The sequence below is a fragment of the Myripristis murdjan genome, chromosome 5 (assembly GCF_902150065.1).
Source record: "Myripristis murdjan chromosome 5, fMyrMur1.1, whole genome shotgun sequence".
In the NCBI taxonomy this organism is placed as follows: Eukaryota; Metazoa; Chordata; class Actinopteri; order Holocentriformes; family Holocentridae; genus Myripristis; species Myripristis murdjan.
This window is the reverse complement of record NC_043984.1, coordinates 30,129,332-30,145,929: the sequence shown is the minus strand read 5'-3', so window position 1 is coordinate 30,145,929 and position 16,598 is coordinate 30,129,332. Positions and strand designations below refer to the sequence as shown.

The 16,598-nt window shown below is 42.3% G+C and overlaps 2 protein-coding genes across 5 annotated transcripts in view; one reads left to right on the top strand and one right to left on the bottom strand.

Moving 5' to 3' along the window:
- LOC115358881 (band 4.1-like protein 1) overlaps nucleotides 1-11,491 on the top strand; it is a 75,717-nt gene extending 64,226 nt beyond the window's left edge. For 2 of the 4 annotated variants that reach the window (XM_030050984.1, XM_030050983.1), the window contains exon 16: nucleotides 22-1,864. In XM_030050984.1, the coding sequence (XP_029906844.1) occupies nucleotides 22-1,497 (1,476 nt within the window). In that variant the 3' untranslated portion in view covers nucleotides 1,498-1,864. Of the gene's footprint in view, nucleotides 1-21; nucleotides 1,865-3,403; nucleotides 3,455-4,011; nucleotides 4,372-4,871; nucleotides 5,001-5,800; nucleotides 5,879-6,532; nucleotides 6,593-6,974; nucleotides 7,071-7,964; nucleotides 8,046-8,220; nucleotides 8,338-8,550 lie in introns of those variants that run through there. The other 2 variants (XM_030050985.1, XM_030050987.1) reach the window with 2 other exon arrangements.
- A 1,886-nt stretch (nucleotides 11,492-13,377) lies between these two features.
- The window catches only part of cntn4 (contactin 4), a 131,881-nt gene continuing 128,660 nt past the window's right edge, over nucleotides 13,378-16,598 (bottom strand). Inside the window, exon 23 of the mRNA XM_030050988.1 lies at nucleotides 13,378-16,273. Within this exon, the coding sequence (XP_029906848.1) occupies nucleotides 16,182-16,273 (92 nt within the window). The 3' untranslated portion in view covers nucleotides 13,378-16,181. The remainder of the gene's footprint in view (nucleotides 16,274-16,598) is intronic.

Genomic DNA, 16,598 nt, shown 5'->3' with positions numbered 1-16,598 from the left:
TTAATCTATACCAACATGTAGGGCTCTGAGGAGTGGGTATTGATTGAAAAACAAGACACTTATCAACAAGACCATGACTGGAAGGCAGAGGAAAAGAACAAATCTCTCACCTCACCCCCATTCATGTCTGATTCCTCTTGGGAGAGAAAGAAGGATCTGGAAAAAGAGATAGCTCTTACCAAGATGATACATATGGAGTTAACAGGGGATGACAGAATAGAAATGAAAAGCCATATGGATGAGTTTCTGTCATCAAAATCATCTGGGGAAGCAGATGAATGCTCTGAGACTTGGTCGGCTAACAAAAGTCGTTTTGTGATTCAATTATCTGAGAATGCAGACTCATTTCAAGGCAAGTCTCAAGGTAAACCATCTCAAGCCTTAGACACTGAGGCAAACATTGTCTTGGCCCCAGGCTCACGGCAGATAAAGGAGCGCACATCTTCTAAACAAAGGAAAAAGAGGAGACCTCAGAGTTTAAACCTGGGAAGGCCTGCAGAGCTCATCTACCAGGAAGAAGGTGATGACTCTTCGAGTGAGGACAACGAGGGCTCAGATTGGGAGAACAGTCCGGAAAAAACACCCGAAACAGGCAATCATTGTGAATCGTCTACGGTAGTGATGACGAAAGATGGATCAGGAAAGGATCAGTCTGTCAGGGTGTGTAAAGACGGCAAGCCAGAGGATGTATCCGTAGTTGAGGGCAGTGACGTCTCCGCCCAAAGAACGGACCACCAGTTAAAGAGAAAAGTTAGCCAGGTTGGGCCGGCAGATATCGATGTAAGCTCGGTGAACGGACCAGGAAAGGTAGAATTTGATAGTTCATTAGCAGAGGTTAAAGACGAGTGTATCGTGAACCCGCAGATACGAGGCAAGAGCCTTATTGACAACAAAGAGCTAGCAGAAGTAAAACTCAGACAGGTCAGGACGCATGAGCGAAAAATCAGCAGTTCTGGGGGGGAAGATATTGAGGGCATTATGGGAGACAAAGTTCAGAGAAGGTCTTTCCACCGTCTGTCAGGCAGCCACCAGTCGGAAATAACCAGGATTGTTCCTCTTAAGCCAGAGAGGTCAAAGAGCTTGGCGTGTAAAGATGACAGGGACAGGACAGGGCAGGACGAGTCTACGCGAGTTGTCCGGAGGGAATATCGCTGGTCAGTGGGCTCTCCAGAGGGATCCTCAGAGCTGAACTGGACAGACGTCTCCACTTTCCATTCAGCGTTCGCCACGGATCTGGAGGGCATGGCTAAGTTAGAGACAAAAACAGAACAACATGATGATAGTTATCAGCCTGGTAGGGGACCCGCAGAAAGTCAATTGCACAGCTCAAAGGTTTCAGTGCTTCCCAAAATGGCTCCTCCAGCCCCGCCAGTGAAAACACAGAAGGCCAGGGAGTCTGGACTAATACTACGCAACAGCCGAAATGCCGGCAGGGAGCCGAGCCTGGACGCAGCCAAGAAGAGACACTCGGTAACTCTGCTTGGCATCTGCTATTAAGTCATTGGAAATAAAGCATCGCATGAGCTTCAGACAGACTTGCACACCATTTTTCTTCTTTTGTTTTTTCTCCGTTTTAAGTGACTTAAAACACTCATACATCTTACCTGTATGCGCCTGTATGAAGAGCAGGCACTGTTACTTTTGGCTCCGTCTTGGTGTCAAAATCAGTAGAGCAGCCATCAGTGCATTTGCCCCTAAAAAAGTTTGGACTGTTCCCTTTTTGGCAACCCAATTTATTCCCTCCCTTTGCCTCTACCCTCAACATGTACCACAATATCTGGCAAATCTGTACAACCAACTACTGGCTGTGAAAGACCTTGTTAAAAAGAAACAATGAATGTTTTGGTTGTCGGCTCGTCTTCCCCCTCCCTACCTTCTGAGCCTCCAATTTCTTTCCAACTCACGTTCTCCCCCGTCAGAGGGTTGCAAGGAAAGACAGGCTCACTTATTATGATTGCTCTGATGATTTTTGCACATCTCCATGCTGTTATTATTATGCTGAAAATACAAAACAGATTATTTATTTCATGCTAATGTTACAAAGGAAATCAGTCATTTGAAGACAAGGGAGAAAACTGTCATCACTATTCATTAATGAATGGTGGGCTTTCATTTCACACAAATGCACACAGATTTACACACAAATCTTTCTCAATCTAGATCAAAATGATTAACTGGAAAATTGACAGAATTCACAAAATGTTGCTTGATCCATTTGGATGGTGATAGTAATTCATGCCTTACATGCATTTCTATCCGAAACTTCAACTGGATGGAAAGCTGCCCAGTGTTATGAATGCACTGGTTCCTCCAGATTTGAAAAAAAAAATAGGCAAGCAATGAGCAGCCAGACACCAAATCCCAATGCCTTACACAGGCTAGAGTCAGATTTGCCACTTTCATTTCACCGTTGGTATCATTAGGAGCTTGCCCACATTTGGCACTGGAATGAAAGGAATTTGAAGTAAATACATACGACAGCTTTCATCATTTCCCACCTTTTCATCTGAGTCAAGGTCTTGCACATATTGGATTAAACAGGCATGAGAAGAGGTGCTGCGTGGCTCACAGTGTGTGAATGACCTCAGTGAGAGTAATATGAGGATGAGATTGAACTCTGGGTGTGGAAAACATTACACTGTCTTTCAAATGTGGAATCACCTGTATAGTCATTTTGACTGGCAGTGCTTTGAAAGGCACCTTGATAACGCTTGCATTGTAAATCAAACAATATTAATCAACCATTTGAATGTTCCCCTGTTGAAATTCAATGTGCATAGTTTTGCAACACTTTCTGATTTGCTCTTTGATCAAAGGGTGGCTGTTGCTATGCCTAAAACCTGCTCATAATACAAACTGCATGATTCTCTCGTCTGGTCAGTGCTAACTCTAACAAATATACCTGGCTGTAGACAATGTTTTGTTGTTGTTCTTGTTGTTGTTGCAAAAAGCTCACCTCTTTTCTGTCTTCTGAACTTTATTACTACTATGCTGTCTGACTGTAGAGTAGAGCTTGAAATTTATGCCTGAATCCATTAGGACTTGACTGGATCTGAATGGACCCAGTGGGCTCACGTCGGGTCAGGCTGAATTTCCTACCTAAACTTGGGTTGCGCTTGTCTCTATTTTTAAATTTGTGTAGGCAAAAAAAAGTTATGTATTCATTCACGCACCGTCTGGATTTAATCGGATTTGGGCTCACAAGCTGTAATACACCAGGATCCTGGTTTAGGTTTGGGCTGAAATGTTTTGGGTTCAGATTTGGCTGGGCTCAAATTTTCAGGCCCCAATGAAGCTCTACTGCCAGGATGTCTGTTATTTTCTGATAGCCTGTCGGTCCAGTGGCTAGTTCAGCTTGTGCTAACCTCAGACGCTCTGCCCTTTCCTCTGCTTCCCCCTGCAGGAGCCTCTCTCCACTCCTGCCATTTATGAAGAGCCGTTGGCTGATGTCAAGGTTATTCATCTGTATTTAAACTCTTCATATGCTCATCTCATCACCTGTTTTTCTCTTTTCCATTGTTCACTCACTATTCGATCCCACTCACCATGCTCTACCTCTTTGCCTCCATTACAAGAAAACTCTTACGGCAGATGGGTATTGTTATTGTCAGTATATTGAGAAAAGCACCCTTTGGTTTGGTTGTAGCTGCCAAATTTTGGCATGATTCAATATTTTGAATTAATGTGCATGTTATACTCGCTGAAGTGTTGTAATTATCGCAAGTGGGCTGTCCCAGGAGCTTCAGTGTAATTTGAACTCTGATCATAATCCTACAGTCATTCCTCTTTTCTATTCATTTTGACATGACTGCTTGATGAATCAGTCGTGTAGTGTATTCATAGTACAGTATACTGCATGCATTACGGATTTCATTTTGGACCCTCCGTGAATTCCACCCGCTTTGACACATCAGGATGACACTCCCATCTCATGCCATATCTGAGTCTTCATCAATCAGCCTGCTGTTGTGTGACATTAGCGTGGCGAACCTCTGTCTGTGCCTGCCCCAGAAGGAGCTCAGGGAGAGGCAGCCTCAGCTGAGCGCGGCCTCCGAGGAGGACCAGGAGCGAGGCACTGTGGCCTCCATGAGGGAACCCCACTTGGGCATCGAGCGCAAGTGCTCCAGCATGACGGTCAGCTCCACGTCCAGCCTTGAGGCCGAGGTTGACTTCACCGTCATCATGGACCTCCACTCCGGCGCCGAAGACTTCTCCAAGGGCGTGTCTGAGCTGGGAGAGAGGGAGCAGCAGCCAGACGTGGGCCGGGAGGATTTTGAGGAGATGTCCAGGTTCTACTCTGCCCGTCTAATGGGCTCCCATGACAAGTCTCCCATAGATGAAAGGCTTCCTGAGGAGCGAACACACCATGAGGTAGACAGATAAAAGTATCCATCCTTGCCACATCACCATCACCCACTGGATTAGCCCTGCCTTGCTGGGTTGGGTGCCATACAGCGCCTGCAGCTTTTTTAAGTTGGACTATTTTCTGTTGTGACTGGATTTTTATTTTATGTATTTATTTAAATTCATGTTTCTTCTTGTTTTCATTTTGCTTTTTTATTTTAACCTTTGATTTATTAATTTCACAGTTGTTTCATCCATTTTTTTGTGTGTATGTTTTAAGTTCTCATGCTCTTGCACCATCATTGCCATGCTTTGCCATAAACAACGTCATAACAAAAAAAAAAAAAAGGTATGTCACTGTCAAGGCAGCAGCATTCAGGCACTTTGTTTTGAAGTGTCAGTTTCTCATGTGTAATGTGCTCTTTCCAAGTGATGATCCTCAGTGATCTTGCCATGAAGAGCAGCCAGCAGGGAATTGGTTTGCTCGATGCTGTCTGACTTCAGTGCGCTGCTTGTATTTCCCGCAGCCGCCGGTGGCAAAGAAAGACCCCACTGCTGTGAGCATGGCCCACATGCTGAAGAAGGCTGACACCAAGGTGGAGACGCACACCAACGGATCGGAGGTCCACTCCAACGTCATGAATGCCTCACCGCAGGTATAGGAAGTTAACAATATACCACTGGGGAAATTCTGGCCTCATCCATGGGAATAGACCTCAATATCCTGTATTTTCCTGAAAATTCACAATATCTGCATCCTTCAGTTCCCCATCTCATTGATGCATGCTCATAGTACATGTTAATAATCCATAATCTTTCAGATATTTTCTATTTAACAGACCAGCTAACATGTTGAAATGTTATGTTTACATAACACCACAATGATTTTATTTTTTTATTGTTTATATGCCATATTTGTGTTTATATTATAAATTTCCCCTTATATATCCACCGAGAACTGTTACATTTTATCATACAATCTAAACAGAAAGGGGAGGTGTGGAGAGAAGGACAGCTGCTCTCATTTGTAGGAATGACACTATCACTGCAGACAGGAGGAAATATACTTATTAATTTGCAATGAAAAATTCTGACCTTTTATTTTTGGGTCATAGTGCCATATTCTTTGGACCTCAATGACATAATGGTCATATTCACTAGATTTGAATGACATAATAGCGTCATTACGGAGTGATTAAAGTATTGACAGGAAATTAATGAGGATGATGAAAGCAAGTGGAAACTCCATTCATCTCCGGGGGCAAAAATTTGAGAGGAGGCTGTCCCACAGGTGCCTTATTAAAATTTAATAATTGCCAGGCTATTTTGCCATTTGGGTAATGGCAGTGATGAACTCTGGCAGTGATCTAGAGACGGCGCCTTTGAACTGCCAGTTGAGTCAAATTTCCAGTGATGTCAGAGTAAGCCACGGTAGCCTCTATGTGTGTATCTGCAGCAAACGGAGGATGACGTCAACTGTGGGGAGACAAAGGTCTCCGGCACTGACGTAACTCCGCCAGCAGAGGGAGACATGGTATGTCTCTCCAGTTTCTCCATAACAGCACAAAGGCTTGGCTGTTGCTCTATGCCAGTTGACTGCATGTCAGTGATGGACGATGCATTTGGATAGCAATTGCCACCAGACTGTGACAAAACAAATGTGTCTGGCTGCAGGACTGCCTCTATGTAGGATTCATGAAACACACACAAGTTATAAAAGCCGTTTCAAAAGTCATCATCAGATTCTTTTAAAGATCCTGGAGGCAATCTTACTAAACAATATGTGCATGCACTGGTTTAAAGTCAAGCTGCAAAGATGTTAAGATCTCTCTGTACATCAGGCTTAAGGGTGGACATACGCTGCATGATTTTGACATTTCACCAGAATATTTCTGGTGAAATGCTATGCATTTTGCCTGGGAAAGCAAAGTTGGAGCCATTCAATCAATCAAGCAATTTTGTGGTGTGTGTCCCCTCTCACATAGATGTATTCAGCTTTTCTACGCTGCTGCATTAAATGAATGTGATGCTACTCTGCTGGGCAGTCTTTTGACTAAAAACTGACATGTCTTCCCAGAGAAATGTTGCTTTCTTTGATCAGCTGTTTCCTTCTTCCCTAATGCAATTGTACTTTTGACATGACTGTGAAGTTGAATCTAAACTAGAATTATTTCCCTCTGTGCTTCAGAACTACGGCGTTGTCAGCCGGAGGGAGGCCCCTGCTGCTGTAAAAGAAAATGGCTCACCTGTAAGTGACTTCACAGAGGAGATGCATCACACAGAACTACAATGTGTGTTTGTTTTCCTCTGTAGGTATTTGAATTGGTGGCAGAATATTAAAGTCCAAACAAGTTTTGACCACTGCTTCATATCTCACTGAATAACTGGGCTTATATACTGCTGGCCACAATATCGATTCATTGTATTTACCGCTGTGATGATGGATAAATAATATGAAATACAGCTCTCTCTCATGGATATGAAAATTTAAAATGGTGTGTGCATGCTCATGACTATGCTCATTGTGTGTGTGTGTGCGCTTGTGTGCCTTCTCGTGCTTGTGTCCCCTAATGTTTGATCAGTGAAGCTTGTTCTAACTCAAAGCATCTCCTCTCTAAACCGTGCTGTAGGTTAAAGCAGGCACCCTGGGGAGGGAGACAGTTGTTTCCCCGCTGACTGTCACCGCTGAGAACGTCACCTCAGCAACCACGACTCAAGTTACCAAGGTAACTTGTCAACTGTCCCCATGGTTACAGTTTAATGAGTGGAGTTTAGATTCAGCGCATGCATCTACAGCTCAGCTTTAATTAACAGTGGTGACAGTTTTGACAGAAAATAATTTTCAGCACCCCTGAAATAATTTGACTTAAAATGACAAGGCCAAACTGTATTGAGTAGTTACCTGGCATACAGTATAATTAAGCTCCTCATATACATTCTAACAAGTTTTGTACAAACACCCACAAGCTTCTGCCATTATTTTGCCAGACATTAAATGAAGTATTGGCGACATTTTTATATAAATAGACGTCTGTTTTTGCTGTCTGTTACAAAATGATATAACATAATAGTGATTCATTCTGTAGCCAGTTCATTAAAAGTTTTACATTTGCTAGACACCCGATATCAAGCTCTATGATTTTTAATCCCAGTGCAACTCACCTGGTTAAATGAAGGTTTAATAAATAAAATATGTTATGTTTCTGGTAGCAGCAACTGTGGTATGTCTGTAATAACTAAGGAAGAACTTGGTAGTGTGATCAGCAGTGGCTATCATGGCTTAGCAAACTCAGAAAAGGGCGCCACTTATAGAAACTGAAACTTCAGGTACAGAAAATCCAAAGAAAAAGACTTTGCAGCACTGGCCACAGTGTTTGATTTATTTTAAGTGATATCTGGAAAGTGCATTACAGAAACGCTACAGCAATAAGCGTATAGCACCAAAGGTTGAAACAAATCAAAAACAGAAAAAACAAGGATTAGATTACCACTTAAAGGCTTTTGTCTCCCGCATAACATACATTTTCAGTGTTTGAGCGATTGATCGGCTCTAAGGGACCACAGCATTATTTGTGGGTGTTACTGCTTTCTACAGCCTGTTTATGTGTGTGTTTTTTCAGACTGTGAAAGGAGGCTACTCTGAGACCAGAATCGAGAAGCGGATCATCATTACAGGAGACGATGATGTGGACCAGCATCAGGTGAGGGGCAACATGGCGGTATTGAACATGCCGGCACTGTATGTTCAAACCAGGTGGCGATGAAAAGCACAGTGTTTAACGTGTTATATCTTGACAGTAGTGATTGTTGTCTGAAGCTGTCACCTGATGTCAGAGGTGTCTAATCCTTCCATGTGATGGTGTGCTGCATCCCCAGGCTCTTGCTATGGCAATCCAGGAGGCGAAGCAGCAGCACCCCGACATGCTGGTGACAAAAGCCGTGGTTATCAGGGAAACAGAGTCTCCCACTGAGGAGCAGCAGCGGAAATCAGAGGTGTGTGGAGTTCACGATGTTGGCAGCAAAACTCTCTTCACTGGCATGAGATTGTCGTTTGACAAGACTGCAGGCTACAGGATAGCACTGCTCAGTCTGTGAACAGCATGTGTCTTGTCATATACACTGGGGGGATGGGTGTCAAGGTCGTTGAGTTTCCCTGTTTTGTGATTAGTGCTTGAAACGGAGCTGTGCCTTCCTGTCTTGTTGCAGTCCTGATTGGTCGTGGTGGCTCCTGAGACGGGGGAGAGGAGAAAAACCTCCAGCTGTCTGTCTCCTGCCCCGCCCTGCAGTACGCCACCGACCCAATGAGAGGACTTCCTTCCTTTACGCCGACACGAAAGAAGACTGCGTTCGACGATGCAGTAGACCTCCACTCCGGTCCCTTTAGCCAAACCAACTGTGACTCAGCCTCCGACTCGACCTAGCCTCCCGTCCCGTCCCATCCCATCCCATCCCAGACCTCCACCTCCCGTGGAGTAGGAGCACACCTTTATTTTCTTGGAGTATTTACCGTTTGGTCCATAGAGTGCTACTAAGTGGAGTGATGCAAGGTCAAAGTTGCTATAAGTATGTGCATTTATCCACGTGACAGTTAGAGATCTGCTGTAGACAGACACGGCTGCTGTTTCATTCTCCTCTGACGGACTTTGTCTAAATCTTTAATTGCGTATTGTTTAATTTAACACACTTTGCCTCCTTTGAACTCTGGGGTTCAAATGAATTATGAGTTTTGATGATGTAATTCTTTCCAAGGTGGAGCCAGTTGACGAAACTCCTGTCCCCCATCACCGCTCATGCGCCTACACACACACACACACACACACACACATAGATCAGCACTCCTGCAGGAAGTCAACACTGTTCCCCTCACACATGGCTTTCCATCGTACGATGCACCGTGTGCTGCCGTCGTACATGAAAAACGACTTGAGTGCAGCGGAGGGTGGAGTCAAATGGAGCGGGATGGGGGGGGGCGAGGGGTTCGGGGTGGGGGGTAGGGAGTTTGGGGGGGGGGGCGGAGCCAGCCTTTAATGCTTGTTGTCACCTCCTGGCGTGACACCTTCCGTATAATCAACAGCTGTCTTATTAGCTTTTTACATTTTTAACAGTTATAGAGGATCTAATTTATGTCCAGTGTTTGCTTGTTTATGAAATATGTATCATACTAGATGATTATAATCTGCATGATTCAATACAGAAAATAGCCGAGGGAATGAAAAATACACCGCGGACACGTCCGGGCCACGCGCCTGAAATACATAAGGCAGCGCAGAGGTGAACGGACTGAAAAACTGCGTGTGGATCGCTGGGCCGATGATGGACGCGTTACGGATGTTGACAGACTTTCCCAGAGAAGTCAACTGACGACCAATAGGAGACAGTTTGTACGTGACTTCAGTGGACAGCATCAGCTTGAACTCTGCTTAGTCCCAGTCTCCAATGTTACAACCATCACTGTCCTCGTCCCAGTTTCCCCTCACAGTTGCTGTTTTATTTTCTGTTTTATTTTGTGGCATCATCCTTAAAAAAAAAAAAAAAAAATGCTGGTCACATGTTTTCGGCACAATTTTAGAGCAAATTTAATATAAATAATGTTTTATCTAATACGTTTCAGATGTGCTATGTTTTTACTTTTTCTTACTTGATTTTTTTTTCTCCATCATAAAACAGAATCCATGTGTTATTCATGCGATCTTGGGCAATTTAGTCTACATCTGTAAACATGACCCAGTCTCTCTCAAGGTTGAGAGTTAAATAATTTCATCTTGTGTAAAAAAGAAAAGCCTGGCGAGCGTGACTGGTCTTCTCCTGAGTAGCAGCTACATCTTTTGAAATGTTCATGTACCTGCTGTTCTCTTTCACTTGGGATCTTCAAAAAAGAAAAAAGAAAAAAAAAAAAAAAAACAGGCTGAAAGATCTCACCTCAAACTAGAAATTACAGCCCAGAATCGTGAATGTATGATGTAATGAAGAGAAATAATCTGGAGCTGCTTCATTGACAGTGAATTGGAGTCCAACTCTTGGATTTTTTTTTTTTTTTTTTCGTTATTGGCTCACCTTTGTTTTCAAATATTAAACCGTGTTTCTGAATCCTTAAAATCAGCCTTAAAAAAAAAAAAAAAAAAAAAAAAAAAACCCTAAGGTATTTCTTGATGTTGTGTTCTCCATTTTCTCTATTTGTCAAGTTGTGCAGTTGAGAGTTGTGCATGTTCATTGACATGGATTGAATTGTCCAAAACCACAAGGATAACATGGGAATATTTTGTTTTCTGTTGGATTAACTCTTTTAAGTTATGGTATGAGTTTGTATTTGTATTTATAGGAGTGGTGAATGTGAGGCCTGTGCTTTTCCTCCCCTTGTTTCCTTTTCTCATCCCCTTCCAGACAAAGCTGGTATTCATGGTGTGACATATTACAGCCCTGTCTCTATCCACAAAACCCGCTGGCTCTCAAATATATCCTGGATAACCTTTAATACTATACTATGCATCACTTACCATACATATGAAGCCCTCTGATGGAGCCTGACTCATGTTTGCAGTGTCGCTGTCATTGTCGACTTTGTGCTACTGTTAATCAAAGCAGTCAACCGCACTGCTTGTGAGATTTGCAATAAGCAGCCATTTTCATTATCTGTCCTCTAAAGGGAGAAAACTGTGAACTCTCATGCGTATAGAAGCATAACCAAATCTTACAACACAGAGTAAGCGATATTTAAAGGAGCTCTCCGACACTTGTGATCATGGCTTTGTCCCCACCTTGTTGTCTAAACTCACCCCCCCACCCAGCCCTCATCCCTCCCTCCCTAAGGTGGAATAACTTTGAAAATTGTCTACCTGCTGTCAAGTGTGTCTGTGGAAACTACAGATTCCCTAACACGAAAAAAAAAGAAAAAAAAAAAGATTTGTATTTTTTTCTGCTCTATTTTATTTTATCTGGTCATATGACACTGGATTGTTGTGAAGGCACTTGCTTGCAACGATAGCAGCACATATACTGTTTACTGTCGGGGAGAAACCCAATGACCTATCTTCGATGTAGTATTGGACATGGTTCCCCACAGAAGAAAAAAAAAAAAAGACGATCTGCTGTAGGCATCAGGAAAGTACTGTAAGTGATGTGGTGAGTTGAAGGGTGGAAGGCCTGTAATGTACATAAATACCCATACTTCTGTGTATTATCCTGTAAATTATGTAGAAATCGACAGTACAGATATAACAGGGGCAGGGGTGTAGCTGAGTTTATTCCATAGTCGTATACAAGTGATAGGTAGATTGGAGCAGTAAGTGAAAAACCCTCATGATAGGAGTACAGTGGACATGTGAAATGGATGGGTGCCTTATGTTTGGAGTCACTGCTATGGGAGCAGTAGACACAGTTATCTGAGCTCAAGTGAAAGTGCTGTTAATCTCTACGAGGTGGATGTAGAAATGTCCTCTCCTTGAGGTTCAAGGTGAGACCAGGCGGTCCTGAAAGTGAATTAGTGTCTTGTAAAGGCTGCGACATAGAGCGGAGTGAAAAGGACCCAGGGTTTGAACTGTAGCCCTCTACAGAGACGAGACAAAAGCATTTACTGGCCCCATTCAACGTAGAACCGAGCATAGTACAGATTGTGGATCTGAGCTTCATGTGAAGAGCATAAAACTGCTCCACTGTTTAGCCTCCACCTTCAATTCTCCACAGCCTTTGCTCTACATTCCCCTAGTGCTTGGTGGTGTGTATTTGCTGTATTTGCATTCAGTCTAAATGGAAAACATACATGCATAAATAAATGTCTCAGTATGATTAACACGCTGTCTCTGATTTTGAAAAGAGGGGGCAGAGGGACGTCATTTTAAAAAGCGGCCACTACTGAATAGTGTGAAACCAGGGAAAGCAATTTCTTATGAGGTTCTGACTTGCACATTTCATGCATCAAATAATTCAGCATATGAAATAAAGCTCTTTTTTGTGATATCAAAGAAATGGAGGCATTATTGCTGTAATGAAAAGAAACGGGCAATCAATTTGTGTTATATTGCCATCTTGTGGTTTTGTAACACCTGCAGGTATGAGCTTGGCAATGACTCAAGGCAATGTTGTTGTGCTGCTACTGCCACCTAGTGTGCTTTTCTGGAACAACAAAATCAGGACACAGGTTTATGCTGAAATTTCATGTATGTATACCCTCAATGGCCACTTTATTAGGTCCTTCTGTATGATCTGATGCACTTTTCTGCTGCCTATAATGCTCAGGTTTTCTTTTTGTCATAGTAATAGAGGTGTTCCTTCAGTTCTATGTTTGACATTGAGCTCAAAGTTGGTGTTGTTGGACTGGACTGCATTTTATTGAGGTGTTTCCACTATTCTGTCCCCCCTCATGGATATGAAAAAAAAAAAAAAAAAAAAAAAAGGAAACACCTTTCAGTATAATGTAGTCCAGTACAAGACCTCTGCAAACTACAACCTCAATAATAAACATAGAATTAAATTTACACATTCTCCACAATGTCAACAAAACTGAACATTATAAACTTTCTAAAAAAGGTAGAATTTATGGCAGAGCTGTTGCACTGAACTGCACTAGACTGTACAGGTTGACCTAATAAAGTGGCCACTGACACACAATAAACAAATAGTTTTAATGTCTGACATTCAAATGGGCCAGATGATGTTGTGGACACAATCAATCTACCAATCAAAAAAAAAAAAAAAAAAAAAAAAAAAAAGTATATTCTATCAGGTGCTTGGTAGTATAATTTTCCTATTGATACATGCGTGTATGTGAAAGCATTTCTATTGCTATTGCTGGTTGGCAGGCTAAGGAGCACCAGACTGGTGGTGACGCCCAGATTACATCATCAGCAGAAATCAGGCAAAATGAATTATCTAAAGAGATGAAGGAACTAGTGGCACATTTCCATTAGACCCCCAAAGCTGCTTTCAGCTAAACACCTGCCTGACGACATGCCAGCGCAGAGGAGAAGTCATTATGCTACTCCTCAAATTGGTCGATATACATTTGGAGGGATGGATCAATAGAGTTGGACATTGTTCTATAAATCAATAAACTTTATTAACACAGTATAAACAACAAACAGCAACAGAGGAAACCCTCATGTAGAGCCTATATGGACATTAGACCCAGTATATCTCAGAGGGTCTGTAGGAGAACACCTGACTGAGACAGAAGCACAGACATGGGCTGATCATGGTTCAAATTTCATGGTACACGTATACACAAACCTATTAAATCTTGCATGATCCTAAAGCCATTCAGTCAGTTTGCAGATGGACAGAAGAGAGGAGACAAATTACAGTCATGCTGCGCAACAATTGGCTACAGTATGAAACAGTTATTACATAAAAACCAAGTAAACCAGCTCTTTAGAAAGTTTCTTTTTATATAAATGATTTGAAGTGTACAAAACAGTATATTACACATTTCTTGATGCATGATTCTGAGCAAGACCCAGTAGCCTACAGTACACTTCCCTTCAAAGTACTACAAACTAGCTGTACTTAACTGGATTACAAGCTACATACAGACTGCGCCGTACCACGGTACCATCGCAGTCTCACATGGCATCAGAAGACTATGGGAAAAAAAAAAAAAAAAAAAAAGATCAGCAGCATCATCTTTTATTGAGAATGCACACCCATACAAATGTACCAGGCTTCACATATTGCCGATAACCCATGCGAAACAGCGAAATGCCGTTCAAACTAACCTCAGTGACCTCAGCATTACACAAAGGATGCTGGCCTCCATCCCGACAACACACAGCATCTACCAACACAGCAGCATGTAAACATCACCGCGGCTGCTTTATAGGTCTATGTTTCTAATGTTTTTTTTTTCCTTTGTTTTTTTTTTTTTTTTTCTTCGATATACATATGATAAGTTAAGGCTCTTTAAGGACCTGAGGATTTTGAACGTATGATGAGGCACACAGAAGGCAAAGAATAGCTCTAGACACAGGGCTAACTAAAAGAATGAGGGGCATGAGACAGCCACAAGGGTCCGGTCACCAGTGCAATTTAATGGCCAAGGTAGAGGAACCCAGGGGAGATACTCTCCTAAACGGCATGGGCCTATTTCTGGTAACAAGTCCTTTAATTGTCATATGGATGGCTTAAACAACTACACTGACTTCTGGGGAGTTTGGCCCATAGGTCACCTCACCCTGTATCTGGTGAGTGAGCTGGCAGCAAAACAATCCCGTGTGTCTCTAGTAGAAATGTGTCTGCTGCACACAGCAACGCTTCAGCATACTGTATGTTAAAGTCTTGGAACATCTTGGAAAATAGTGCAATTTTCAGCTGTGACTGGAACCAGTATAGGTCTAAACAAAAATTTTAAGCAACGAAAACTTTTTTTTAAAGATTATTTTTTGGGCATTTCTGCTTTATTGGTCAGGCACAGTGGAGAAAGACAGGACAGGGCAGAGAGAGAGAGGGGATGACATGCAGCTTAGGCTCCGGGCCGGATTCAAAGCCAGGCCGCTGCAGCTAAAATAGCCTCAGTAGTATGTGGTATATGCTTTATTTTTGAAGAATCATGTCAAATAAAACTGCCTTTCTCTGCCATAACTGATCTCCCATTGATTTACACTTTTTAAAGATACCTCTTTGTGTTAAGCTCTGATCCAACAACCTGTTTGAACGGGAGATACATTAATTAAGGATGCAAGATCAAAATGCTGTTTCATTGTGACTTTAAGTTATGACAAGCAATTATCCTAAGTATGAAGATAAGCCAAAGTTCATACTGGTTTTTATGATATGGCCACTAGACCAGAAAAGTCTGAGAAGAAGATGTCAGTCCTTTTCATAAGTTCATTCTGAATCTACAAAAAAGCTACAAAAATGTGGCTGTCTGGCTCACTTCATTAGACAAAACAAGTCGTGCTTGAAACCTCGCGGGAGGATGGATCTCCTGCCATTCAAAGTGCATTATTTTGTCAAAATGTATGTCTATTTTACCAACTCCCTAAGCGAGCCTGGCAGGTTTATACCCTTATCGTTAAAATGATCTAACCAGCCAGCCTTAGAGCAGCTACAAGTCTGCATTTTCTCACTTTTAGTATAAGGCCAGCTGCCTATGATTAACCAACATACTGTACTCTTCAGTGTTAGTGTGTGCACCAAACAGGGAGAGACAAAGATAATTTTGGTGCAAATCCTCTCATCACACATTGGGTAAGGTGATCAATGGGCCAAACTCCCAAAAGGTCAGTGTAGCCCTTTGAGAGTGCAATGTCTTTGAAATATTGACAAGTAAAATTGCAAAAAAAATGTACTATTAAAATAAAAGATAACGGTTAACAGTTCATTCACTGGAGAGAAAACTTTAACTCTGGTCTTTGACGTAGAACCACAGTTGCAAGTATGATCTTACTTGAGAAGACAAAAGTTATGCTGTCAAATAACATTCTTAACCTCCAGACTGTAAAATTAGATCGTGTTACTCACCATGCATTTGATTCCTCTCACACCATTGCCTCTTACAAAAAGCCCAGACCAATTTCAGATTGATTCAAAAAAATCTATAAAAGCTTAACATGTCATACAAAAAGATGCATATAAGACATTTTTCTTTTCTTTTTTTTTTTATGAAAGCTGCTTTGGTAACAACAGAGTCAAGACATCGGTCAATCTCCTTTTACTTAGCCTGGGTGCTGAAGTGGGCTCTTTCCCTGTCATCTCAATGGTATGTTTCTTTTTTTTTTTTCGTCAGCGTCGTCCTCCTGCCTCTAAAATCTAAATGAATGGATCTAGTTACACCAGACTGGGCTGTGTTTGCGTTCCGCGGTAGAGCTGTCTCCACATCAGATGCAATGTCTGCTGGGAGCTGTTTGTCATAAAGATGTCCGTGCTGTGAAAGACAGTGCTATTGTACTGAGGGCTGATAGAGTGGAGACCTTGGATGCTGAGCCGATTGCATTGGGACCTGAAAAGGTATTGAAAAGAATGAGGCTGTTAGTCTGTTCACAGTGAAAAAAAAGACTTTTTGACATTTCATTTCTCTAATCTGCCGCCTCTCTGGCATGCTTTAGTAATCAAGGCCTGAACACATTCATTTCCACAATGCTCGAGAGTTATTACTCGAGCTGCAGAATGAGGCATTCAGAGTATTCTAAATAAATTGCCCAACTTTTCATGCAACACTAACGTTATGGTCTCACGTAGGGGCCGTAATTATACAATGTCTCATGTACCAAATTATTTTCCCTCTCTGTCTGTTCCTCTGGAGATGATGATAGCTGATCTGTTCT